The 13,021-nt window shown below is 37.3% G+C and overlaps 1 protein-coding gene across 16 annotated transcripts in view; it reads left to right on the top strand.

Annotated features, from left to right (window-relative positions):
- The window catches only part of GRIP1 (glutamate receptor interacting protein 1), a 235,284-nt gene that overhangs the window by 119,084 nt on the left and 103,179 nt on the right, over positions 1-13,021 (top strand). For 14 of the 16 annotated variants that reach the window (XR_003397644.1, XR_003397643.1, XM_026841100.1 and 11 more), the window contains exon 2: positions 2,993-3,073. The exons of 1 other annotated variant lie outside the window; for it this stretch is intronic. Coding sequence is in view for 12 of the 15 variants with exons in the window: in XM_026841100.1 (XP_026696901.1) it covers positions 2,993-3,073 (81 nt within the window). In the remaining 3 variants the exon portion in view is untranslated. Of the gene's footprint in view, positions 1-2,992; positions 3,074-13,021 lie in introns of those variants that run through there. One more of the 16 variants, XM_026841109.1, reaches the window with a different exon arrangement.

Genomic DNA, 13,021 nt, shown 5'->3' on the forward strand with positions numbered 1-13,021 from the left:
ATTCTTGTGGCCACATATGCAACTTTGCTAACACACACAAACAGGTTTTTCCCCTTTTGACAGTGTGAAAGGTGTCTGACATTTTGGGGCTAACAGGGCTTCCTTGTCTCTTCAGTTACTCTGTTCTTTAGGATGGCATCTATTTCTGCATCTGTCTGTTCTTTGTATTACTTTTTTTTGTCTCGAATAAGCATCTCAATAAGGCTGTTAGCATTCTTTCTTCAGTTGGTTATATTTATTTCCATTTGCTTCTGGGAATCCTTTACACTGATTTCTAGTTATGTTGCAGTGTGATTTTACTGTTAAATGGGCATTGAAAGATAATTCCTTCCAGTCCTGGGAACAGCTTCCCAGTCCACTGATGATACAATGACTCACTGTTCTTTCCCAATAATAATTGGGTATATTTTGCATTAATAGGGATTCAGAGTTTATGAAGCAACTTTTTGGACCTCTTTTTTTTGCTGTGAAAAATCTGTAGACAGAATAAGAAGTGTAACACAATTACATGCCTACAGTATCTAACCCATATAAATATATTTTTTCAGTGTTGATAAGCTTAAATTAAAATACTAGGCTACTAACATGTGCAGCCTCAGTTACCTGTCATATCTACCAGTTGTTATGTAGAAAATTCTAGACTTTTTGCTCAGGCTCCCTAGTAAGTAATTTGAATGTGCACTCCCCTCCTCTCATTGGTGTCGTTAACCAGAAGGATTTGCAGGCTTGTTCTTTATTCTGAACTTGGGACAACCACAGGCTCTCTCAGCACAGTGCAATATTGGGAAGATCCTATTCCATTTGCTCAGTGACAAAGATTCAATGAAAAAGGTCTGGTTGTAGAAATTCTTCTTTCCTTTTTGCCCTCTCTCCAACCTGTTGGAAAGGATTTATATGTAATAACTACGACTTGGAGAGGAGTGCTTTGTTCCGTAAATTGATAGATTTTTTCATAGGTAGGGCACACATTCAAATAGGGCCCAAAAGCCATCCACCATCCATTGGTTCCTGAGAAATTGTATTATGTTTCCTGCCCACTTTTTAATAGAAAAATGTGTGTCTCACACTATCTACTGTCACATTCAATACCTGCAAATAAGTAATAAAGGATGGAACATGTAAGCCACATGTTATTGATGAACTCTCTTTTTTTGGTATTGATATGAGTTAGTAAGGCTGTTCAGAGAGCCTTGTCTTGAGTTCAAGCTCAGCAGTGCCTCTTCTATGAAAAAGATAATCCTCCTTCCTTCAGAAGCTCTAGTTCGTTCTTACTGTAATTTTTTTCTTTAATAAGGGATGTGTATTCTGCATATGCAATAATATTAGCATTTTCACTTTCCTCAAATGGAAGAACAAAGCTTTAGATGTCTACCTTTTTCTTAAATAAAGTAGCTGGATCTGTGTTAATATTTTTTCACGCTTCTGTATTTCCTGTAGCTGACAGCTTTATTTTCTTGGAGTTTGTACTAGCATACAGTATAGTCAAGCCTGTTATCTTTCTCCTTGTAACAGTGTAGTCCTAAAGCAATGGGAGTTCATTTTACTGTAGAGAAAACAATTACATTGGCTGTTGAGGTATTTTACCAGTATATGTTCTTCATTACTTGCTGCATTTTCATCAAGGTGCATGGTTATAAGTGTTTTGCCTTTTTCTTTTTAATTCATTTGGGTTTTTCGTTAATGCGTCCACTTAACTAAGTAGCAGATTTCACTGCAGAGGTTCTGGTTTTAAAAGACAACAGCTCTTCTAGCCACTTCTTTCTGAGACCTGGTTTTAAATTAAATTATGGTGGCCAAAACCCCTATGTCTCTTGTATAAAAATGGACTGCTGTCTTTGATGCAAGTGTCTAAAGGAGTTTGAGATTTTGCAATATTTAAATAGTGTAATCAGCAAAGAAGGTTTATAACGTCAAGAGTGTCAGCTGAAAAGAAAAACTGATTCTCCAGAAAATGTTTATGTGGTTCTTGATCTAAGGATGCTATGCCAGATAACACAGTCTTTGACTCCTTTACTCATTGATCTGTATTTAAGTATGTGTTCATACAGATTCTGTAAACGTATTGGTCCTTTGCATCCTGAAGGAAAATATGCAAGTAGAAGGATTTGATAATACTTTAAAGTGTTTGAGCACTGGATTAAAGGACAAGCAAGACAGAAGCCTCATTTCTTCTGATTCGTTTCTTTTGATTGAAATAATAAAATGCATATTATTTCTTCTCTTTCACACACATTCCTTTCCTGAGCTTGTAGCTTGTCCTTTTTAAAGCTACAATGTATTTTATTCCCTACCATCAGTCTGCTCTTAAGAGGGGTGTAGCATTGACTCACTTTCTGCCTAATGCTGCCTTTAAATGGTGACTCATCTGCTTATCCAATCATTAGTGGTCTCTTAAGCACTGAGGTTGAGCAGTAGGTGTTCCATGTAGCCCCCCATTTAGATACAGACTATTACAGTGCTGTTCTTCAGGCATAAATGTGCCTGGCCTATTTGGCCACAGCTTTCTGATGTTTTCCCCAGTTAATCATTATAACAGAAAAGGAACCACCCAGTGACAGATCCCAAAGCAAAAGGAATGCATCTTTACAGCCGGAATATTCAAAAGCTTCTGGAAGCCTTTCACTCCTGAACAGGGATGGCCTCTCTCACTTGAGTCTTTGACATGTGAAGCTTCTTAACATGAGAAAAAGGAAATTTCTATGGTTATGTTAAAACCAAAAAGTCCTTTGTATATCAAGTCTGTCATCAACTAAGCGTTATCTCTGATTTGAGTTTTACCTCATCCTTTTCAGCTCTGCTATTCAGAGCCCTTGTCATCAAGTCAAAACATGACATCGAGCATTGAGTCAGCATTCAGAAATACCCATCCTTGTGTAGTTCACAGCAGCTCTTGTGTTCTGCATTGTTAGTTCACACAGTATTTGGGTAAAAAATATATTGCTTTTAACATTATATTTAACAGTAATTGGAAGTGTTGCTTGTTTCTGTTTAGATGAGAGTCCTTACACAAAATCTGCAAACCAGGCAAAGGCACCTGATGGAGCACTGTCTGTGAGGAGACAGAGTATTCCAGGTAAGACTTTGCTTTGCTTTTTATAACACCTAACGTGTTCATGAACAGCAAGGTAATACTAACCAAAATTCAACTAGTTATAAAAAGCAAATTAATTACAGTTACTACCAAGCAACTTTATGAGGAGGGTTCCGTGGGAGCTGTAAGGAATTCTCACTTTTAGGCTACCTTGAGCTTTTCCTATGAAGAACATCCCTGTGTCTCTGTCTTCTGCAGCAGATTTGAGACATAGATTACAACAACCTTTTCATCAGAGGCTCATGTATTCTCAGGCCTCATGAAATCTGCTCTTTGATATATGATTTTGATGGTATAGGGTGATTGACTCATGTTTTCTACTGCTGATCAGACAGGCTCAGAAATCTAGTAGAGAAACACTCCATCAGACTTCTCATCTTCACTTGATTTTCTGACACACATATGCCCATCCTTGTCTTTTCTGTCATCACGTTGCGCAAAGCTGGACCACTAATTAAATGGTTAAAATGTGTGATCTTCATACCTATGTCTCCTTTAATTACTTCAAACAAGTCTGCAAAATATGCTCACAAAAAGCAAGTTTTATATGTATTATGCAGCAATCTAAAGGGATTTTTACCTCAAGTAAAATTGTAGAGATCTTTTAATGAAGACAAATGAACACTGACAAAAGTTGTGTACAGGCAGAGTAACTGATGTTGCCAGTCTAACCTCAAGCACTGTAACCTCTGACTCATAGGGAAGATGTATTGCAATAGAAATCAGAAACTGTAAGGTCATGTCACCCACCTTCTAATGACTAATGTTAATATTCTCTGCACTCCATGGCCTTATTATTGAACAAAGTTATACAACCCACAGGGAGGCTATGGATACCGGGGATGGAGCTCAGACCTTTACTACTGCCAGGCTCAGATCTCATCCCCATAGCTATAGCATTTCTGAAAGGCCAAAGTACATGTTTTGTGGATGCCTTATGTGCATGTTTGTACATGTGAGAGATGGATGATTTACTTTTGCTCATAATGAACATTTCTGTCTGTTGAAAACATCCTAGTCATTTAAAGATTGCTATTTTTATGGTAGAATCATGAAGATCATGACTGTTGTGATATGGTATGAATACAGTGTCCAGTGTGTAGTTACTGTTATGAGAAAGTCTTTCATTATACAAACACCAACCAGTTGTTTGTTTGTTTGTTTGTTTTTTCTCTAAGTCAATATAAATAAAAATTCATTGTACTTTAGAGTGAATCAAATCACTGTTCTTTAGAGTGAATACCTCTACATGGGTACCTTTTCAGGTACCTTTAGCTCATAGGTTGCTAATATTTAATGTACTAAGTATCTACTTTCTATAAAAAATCCTTTTAATTTTTTCACTGTGAACTTAGTAATTGTCATTTATGGTATGGTTACTGTATTTATAAAACACACTAAGTCTGAATACAGACTGAAGTTCATGGTTTCACATGACATTTTGAGAGCTGATGATTTTTACTTCTACTCTTTAAAGAGAAGGTTTAATGAAAATTGAACTGGTGCAGTTTTTCTTTAGAGTGTTTGATAAGATTAGGAATTTCAAGTGTTGAATAGCCATCATGACCAATGACCATTTATTTCAGATTTTTTAAAAAATTTGCAGTATATTCTGGAGTCTTTGAGAGCACTGCAGATAAATCTTTCCTGTGTGCTCTGCATAGGCATAGTTTGTTCAGAGAGACAATACTGACAAATGTTTGGTGAAGTGTACTCTGTTTCATTTCAGGTGTTCTGAAAAAATGATCTAAGTTTATCTATGTTCTTCAGCTTTTAATATAGTGAAGACATTTATCTTAATGCATTGTGGTTGCATCTCTAGACCTTAGGAGTCCCAAAGGATAAATGAGATTGAGCTGGTTGGATATTAAAAAAAAAAAAAAAACAAAACTTTTTCATGCCCTGACAAATTCATATTCTAGCACAGTGGGTGTGGGTTTAGATGCATAAATAGCTTTGTAAAACTAAGTACTATTTTGAGAAGTTACTTGAACATTTGGGAGTTTACCGAAGATTCTGAAAATAACCTGTAAATTTTTATATCACTTGGACACTGAGAAAATTTGACCCCACATTTCGTATGTAAACTAGCACCTTGTAAGTAGCATCTGTTCTTGCTTGTCCTTGGGCAGTTTATCCACATTATGGATTAGTCTTGACTCAGATGTGGAAGCATCCCAGCTAGCCAGCTTGTCTTGGCTATAGGAGATGTACTAGGAGTATTAACTCGTAGCATTAACTAGTTTGAGATCAGAAGTAGTACAGCTGCTTTTGCTTGGGGGCAGGATTGTGCTTCTGACAAGATGTAGGTCAGCTCCAAATAGCCTTTGAATGGGAAGCTATGATGCAATGAATCTGGTAAGTTCTTCTAGACCTGGATGGAGACATGTCAGCTGGATTTACTGTCAGTAATCCTTACATGGAGAGCATTCATTTCTATTCCCTATAGATGGTATGCCTGATAAAACATCACATTTCTGAAGTGCTGTTTTTTCAAGCTTAAACCATGGCAGTGCCTTTGACAGTATAGCTGTCTAATCCACTTGATGCTCTGTCATTCCTGAGACATGGACAGCAGATGTCTTATTCCCAAGGAATGCACTAGCCATTGAATCAGCCAAGAGAAAAATTCTGGGTTTTAGCAAGGTAAATGATCTTATACTGAGGTTTGAACAGTCTGGAAAAAATACTAATGAAAATATATATCCAGATTGTGATGTAAATCTTCCAGCATTGTGTGGGACCACATCATCTCCCTGTGCCTGGTGAAAGTTCCCTCTCATGACATTTGAATTCACATTAAAGGATTCCAGTGTTCCTTCTTTGGCCACATATCAAAAAAGGGAGCATTTATTGCTGTGAGACCTGAAACTACTATAACAACTGTAAACCCCAAGAGGTTGTTTTTATCCCTCCATGTGAAACAGTATTGAAAGTGCAGTATTGATGAGCAAAGACTGAATGCACAGAGAATTAATATAATTCTATAAAGGTTACATGGAGCTCAGGCTTGGTTTATTTTACAGGGAAAAAAAAAAAAGTTGAAATAATCATTTTATAATTAAAGTCAAATGAGCACATACTGTGAGATCAGTGCACTAAGTTTAATTCCTTTCATCCCCAGAAGCAGGGAATGGATTAAGCATCTCTCTGGAGCAGAACTTGCTTGCTTAAGATGCAGAATGCATTATTCATGCAACAAGACTACATGTCATATTTATCATGTCTTCACATGGTGCAAAATCAACAAGCAATATATTCTTTCAAAGGGATTTACAGAATTGCTGCAATTATAGTTAATTCAAATTATATGCATTAATATAATTGCAGTTTGAAACTTGGACTTAATTTTGCAGATGTGTAGGTGTTTAGTTATATCTATATATACATGATTGTTTGAAACATTATTTAGCTTTACAGTCAGAATTTCTTAACATAAAAATGAGGCTTGAGGTTAACGCCAGCATGACAAGCAGCCTGCAAAGTAAGAAACAAAACGTATTTTCTCTTCTGAACCTTTAAATTTAGACTGTGGGCCAGTGTATAATGAAACCTTATTGATACTCTGCCCATGTAGTAGTTTACAGAAGCCAGGGGGCTGTTTACTGTGCCTCATTCATGCAACTAGCACTGTCAGACTAGTACTTGGGCACATAGATGAAAGGAATGTGTTTCAAAATTCACAGATAAGACCCTTCACTCAGAATCACAGATGTAGTTGAAAACTTCTGTCATTTAAAAATAAAGTATTCGGTGCTCACTTGTTAGCTAACCTCTCAAATCCCTAGGTTTAGATGGCCATAGCTCCTGTTGAGTTCCTGGGCTGAGGTTTCCTCCTGGCTTGACGAGGGTCCAAAGTGTTACCTAGCCGAAGGGAAGCATTAGGTCAATATCACTTGAGTCAAAGGTATCGTTCTTGTGGTTGCTTATTCCTGCAGGAGCTTTAAAAAGTGCATCAAATACTCCCAACAGTACTGATACATTGTCAAGAGCTGATGACACTGGTCAAGAGACACTTTGAAATCAAGAAGACTTTAATATTTGCTTAAAGATAAGCATGTTCTCAGTGCTGTCCTGAATATGGATAGGCTGAATAGCTGCTCCTATGCTTTCCAGACTAAAATCCAATGTCCTCTTACCTGTTTTAACAACATGGACAAACCTGTCAACACTAATGCTGTGAAAATTGTTCGTTTATTTATTTACTTGTCTTGTTTCAGTTCACTTACTGACAACTGAGGCGATGAAGGGGAAAAAAAATGACCTGACACAAGCATAAAAATAATTCCTTCCTGAAACAAACAAAAAAAGACACAGTAAATGTGAGGGTGATTAAAATATTTCATAAAATCTACAACAAAAGTTTCATTTTATTTTTAGCCCAATTCTGTATGTGCTGTTTATTGAGTCTTAAAGTTAGTATTGTTAAAAAAAAACATGTAAAATAGTGAAACACCCCCCCCCAGTTTTTAAAGAGGTGAAATGTTTCAGCTTCTCAGTGTTTTATTTTTGTTGGCTGAAATCATTAGCAAGTTTCAGTTAAATTCTGCAAATAGCTTTGTTTGGGTCTAAAGTCTGTTTTTTTAGGGAAAAGCTAATTTGTACCCAATCTATTTGATATTAAAGTAAAAAAAATACATACTTTTTACTTCTTGCATCTACCGACTCAGACACCTGTGCTATTGGGAGACATAGAAATGTGAAGTTTTATTGCCTAAAGTGGTGAAGGGCTCAACTATAGTTACTATAGTCAACAACTGTAATGCAAACTGTAGTTTGGGACAGCTGTTTGAATCATCTGTGAATTCAGAGAATTAATTTAGCTAGGAGGATTGCAGTCATGTAGCTGTCTCTCTCCTAAGTAAATTCTTGTTCAAAGAACTGGCACCAAATAACAAGGAGACATAATGGGAGTATTTCCTCAAACAGGGAATTTCCTTTTTCTGTGGGACAGAAGTATAACACAGCTGCCTGCCTTCTGCCCTGCTCAACACACCTAGCAAAATATCCTCCTCATCATGTTGTTTTTGTTGCACTGTGATTTCACCTCCTGCTTGACCCTTGTGCTCTAGCTGTGCTGGCCTCTGGGACCACCAGGAGCCGTTATGACTTCCCAAGTCTCATTCCAGACACCTTCTACTCCACAGTGCAAACTGTGAACTATTCCTGAACAGGCAAAATGTCTGTATTTATGGTGAGAGTGCATGCCAACCCTTATGGAGAAGCACAGGAAAAACCAAACATAGATGTTATAAATCATTCTTTTGACATTTTCTCTACCACAGGGTGCCTGTTTTTCTCTCTAACCAATCTTTTTTATTATTATTTGTCATTTGCAAGATTAATACTCAGTTGCAGGGGTGTACTAACAGGTCAGTTGTTAAACTAGGTCGCTCTACTCTGAAGGAAAATTGTCAAGACTTTGAAGTCTGAAATTAAAGTGACCAGATTTTTCAGTTCCTTTGTACATGCATGAATACTGCACTTTCTTTCCACACTACCTGATTCTTTGAAGCATGCTATAATACAGGTTTCCTATTTCAGCACAGTGTTTGATCTCAAAACCAGGGCTGGCCATCAAACTGGAGGGAAAACACAGTGAACGTACAGCCCTGAGTGCATCCGCTGCAGTGGCTCAAGCTCTAGTATTGCTGTTGCTAGCAGTTTTGCAGCTTCATTTTTGGGGAGTTTGGTAACAGAATTTTAATGTAAAAATGAAATGTTAAACAAACAAATTTTAGGGTAGGCCGAATTTTGAGCTACTGAGTTTAGAAGGGAGCACATGCAAATCAAAGAACCTTAAAATGCCTTGTAAGGATAATATTTACAGAGCCGATACTAAAAAAATAATTACTGTATGATGTGGTGTCCTCAGTAATTGCTTAGGATACAAAATATTCCTGGGAGAAGTCATGAAATACTAAATTATTGTAATAAAACCAATAATTAATGTCCTGGGAATTCTCAGGCTCTGAAATGGTTAAATACACAATGTATATGTCAGTAGAAAACAGTTAGGCAGTTTTCTTCTGATCCTTGGCTGTGAACACACACAGGTGCTATTTAACTGTTTACAGAAACACAAAAGTATGCCTTTTTTTTTCCCCTTCCCTGACCAACAGCTTGCTGTGCAGCAAATGTTCATATTCTGTCTCAGACTACACCAAATGTGATTTTCCTGAGGGGGTTTGTCTACTCCCCACAACTAACTCGAATGTAGATCAGCTGGAAGCTGAAGAATTTGAAAGACCGCTCTAGCTGCTTCACTATGGTTTTGGGTTTTTTGCAAAATATAGAACTGACTGTTTAATCCTGAAAGCAAAAATGGATTGCTATAGGAAAACAAGCAAAGGTTGTGAAGAAATAACAAAATAATTGAGAGTTAAAATATATGTATGATTCTGGGATCCGGTATAGATTACCGTTAGAGACAGAACATGTGATCCAGTTACACTGTGCTTGATTTACCAACATAAAATTGTATTAGCTGAATTAAACATTTGTGTGTGCTGTGCTACAATTTAAATGAAAAGGTCTGTACAGCATAGTGTAATACTAGAACAGATAGTGTGCGTTTCTTTTACAAGATAAACATGGAAATAAGGGGAAAATACAGAAAGTAATACCAAGAGATGAGAGTAATTAAAAAAAAAAATCCACATGGATTTAAAAAAATAAATAAAGACTTCTTATGTGATCCAAGGGTACAAGTTGCATGAAATGACACTGCTAGGAGGGAAGATGGTTCCCAGGTTATTCTTGCTGTAGCTCAGCTGTTAACATCTGAGCCAGGTTCACAGTGACTGACGAATGTGACAGACAGATGATCCATCCCTGGTGGGTAGATGTTTACCTATGTGCAAACACACCTCCAGAGCCAGGTTGGTTTTTTTTTTTTTCCTCTGTGATTAATATGACATTGGCAAGACAGCAGGTGTTAAAAATAGCTGTTCTTATGCTTGCAGTTAACTTGGTCAAATTTCTTCACAATCCTGTGTCAAGTAAAACCGTAAGATGAAAACGATCCTATTATTTTTTGGCCAGGTGCTGCTAACTTCAGCAGCCCTCTTTGCATCATTTGCTATAGGGCAGCCACCTTCTCAAGCAGCATTGCTCAAGTTATGCGGACTTCAATCACCTTTTCCAGACTTATCAAAAGAAACCTTCCTTGCCTTTGACTTCAGCTTCCCTCAGATTTTGTAAGCACTCCGATGCTGTGCTGTCTTGCTCTAATGCTTCATTCCCTAACAAAATATTAAATAGTCTTCACTGGCTAACTGGTTTTGCAGATTAAGGGCATGGTTTGCCTGAAAAAAAACTGTCACAAAATCATCCCCTACCTTTTTCATAGTTCTACTGTGGAAAAAAAAAGAATTCATTGTAGAAGCAAAACGTGAAAATAATGTATATATCTCAGTAAAGGCTGTTAGGAAATTGAAGTATGTGTCTACAAATACACTTTTATCCCTCAATTTGCATTTGTCTCATAGACACTTATTTTTACTGTGCACTTTTTAAAATCAGCACAGAATGCTCAGATTTGCCACTTAAGAGATTCTTAGCATTTAGAAATCCATTAGCAATAACCTCTGCAGTCACCGTTATTATGGTAACTATCTTGGGTGATTTCCTAGCAGAAGCAAGTGTTCTGACCTGTGAAATGCAGATCACAGGCTAGGAAGCTTTTCTGCACTTGAGGTGTTTATTATATCTGCAAAGTCATTTGCTGATTTTCATGTTTGATGAGAGGCTGCAGTTGCTATATCATTTACAGTCCTTCCCACGTGTTTGTTTAACCTGCTGGAGGTTTATCAAATGGTCTGTGAAGCAGCTGCAGAGCTACATGTCTTTTACTTCTCATCAACACTGGAAATTCCTGAATTTGCTTTCACATACTTAATATTGAAAGAAGTAAGATTTCTTACTTATCCTCCCTCCCTTACAGCAAAATAACTTTGTTGGAATTATTTCTTATATGGCATTCATGTAAACATGTGTCATACACAGATAAACCCAAAGTTTAGCTCTCACAGAAGATGAAAAAAGTCCAATAAGTTCTTATTTAACGAGATTGCTGATAATTTATTTATACATTTTCTTTAGAGAGCTGCTACCGTGCTAGTGCTTTACAATACTGGAAAGGATTAGAATAGAGAACGGTCTAATTTCATTCCTTTCACCATAAATGAGGAAAAAAAATGCATTAAAGGCAATACTGTACATGAGGAACACACACTTTTTCAAATATCCAACTAATGTGAAAAGTTAAATATCTTTATTTTCACTTCTGTATAAAAGTTGATTATGGGCACAGACAAAAGCAGGATTTGTTGCTGATGGTGCCAAATGGTGGCTGCGTTTATGGATTTAGTTGCATGTAATTTTACCAAACTTCAGCCCTTCAAAATAAAACATATTAAATTACTGCAGCTGCAGTTTTTCTCAGCAAAATCAGTTTAGCTATATGTAGCGTGATGAGGATGAAACCCCATATGGTATCTATAACATCATTTAGAAAACTGTCTCAGCTTTCAGCCCTTGCCCAAACACACATTTTGGGGCAGAGATGGCAATTTTGAGTGAATCGTTCTTTATTCAGCAAATGTGCTTGCAGTGTGTACATGGGTATGTACTCCACCGGCTGTTTGTTGCTTTGGAGCAGAAATCCCTAGCACCTGCCTTGCTGGGTCACTGTGATACCTTTCTCAGTGGAGCCTGGGACCTGAAAATAGGCCTGGAAGCACCAGTGCATCTTATCAGGTTGGGAAACTGGATTTTGGCTGTCCATTGTGGAGTAGAACAGCCAAAGCTAAAGCTTGATATTGCCATCTTGAAAACCACTGCATTTCCACAGGATAGCACAGCTGGGTTTTCATGGGGGAAGAAGGGGAGTGTCATCAGAAAAATGGAAATTACATGAGAAGATCCATGAGGATGCTCAGGTTCCCCAGTCCACTCAGAAGTGAGGAAATGGATCTAAAAATGTTAAAGCAATGTCTTTTTATCTTGAGTGGAAATCTATTTAGACATTCTTGTCTATACTATTATCAGTCCATTATTGATCAAAAATGTGGATTCAACAGAAAAATTGATTCCTGCATCATTCAGTTGAGACAGTCCTCCTGGATCCTGTATCACGAGAGAGGAAGAGGAAGCAGTAAACCCATGGATGCAGAGTGAGTCAGTGAATTCAGAAGGGTTTGAACAAATTAATTAGCAAGAAATTCATACATAAAGACCACAAACATTGAGGAGCATGGTACCATCTAACATGACAGTACTGTATGTTGGGGAACTGTGGCAGGACTGGACTAGACAAAGTAGGCAGACTGTCATTCTCTCCCTAAACAGGACCTCCTTTTCTTGCTTTCCAAGATGGAGCAGGGCTAGATGGAGTGTTAGTCTGACCCAGCAGGGCATTGCTGTCTTTCAAAAGTCCTATGTCTACCAGTGCTTTAGGCAGAAGCATATGACTAGCAAAAGAAGTCCAGGCAGGTTCCTTTAAATTCTGAGTAATTTGCTAATCTGAGAAACTGAGGGTAATTTTTTTTTGCCTACTTAGGTCTTTTTGCACTTGATAGATGCTTTTTATGTTACAGTTATAGATAATTAACTTGATTTTTTAAATGATGTTCCTAATCTCTTTTCCAGTACCTCTTTAAAGAAGTTAATACATGCTTTCCATTTGTTTTGGGTTTTGTTTTGTTTTGTTTTTTAATCTCCCATTCAGTTTTTGCAGTGTTTATAAATTCAGGGCATGAAGACAGCAAGGAGATAATATACCATCTACCAAGATAACAGCACTGTCACACCAAAATACGCTACCCCAGATCTGGATAATAGCTTGCCCTCTTCTTTTCAACTCTATCAGCAGGCCAAACCTACTAGCTCTCACTGTAAACCTTGACTTTTTCATCAAAATTAAATAAT

This window comes from Athene cunicularia, assembly GCF_003259725.1.
Source record: "Athene cunicularia isolate RWA chromosome 1 unlocalized genomic scaffold, athCun1 chr1_part2, whole genome shotgun sequence".
Lineage (NCBI taxonomy): Eukaryota > Metazoa > Chordata > Aves > Strigiformes > Strigidae > Athene > Athene cunicularia.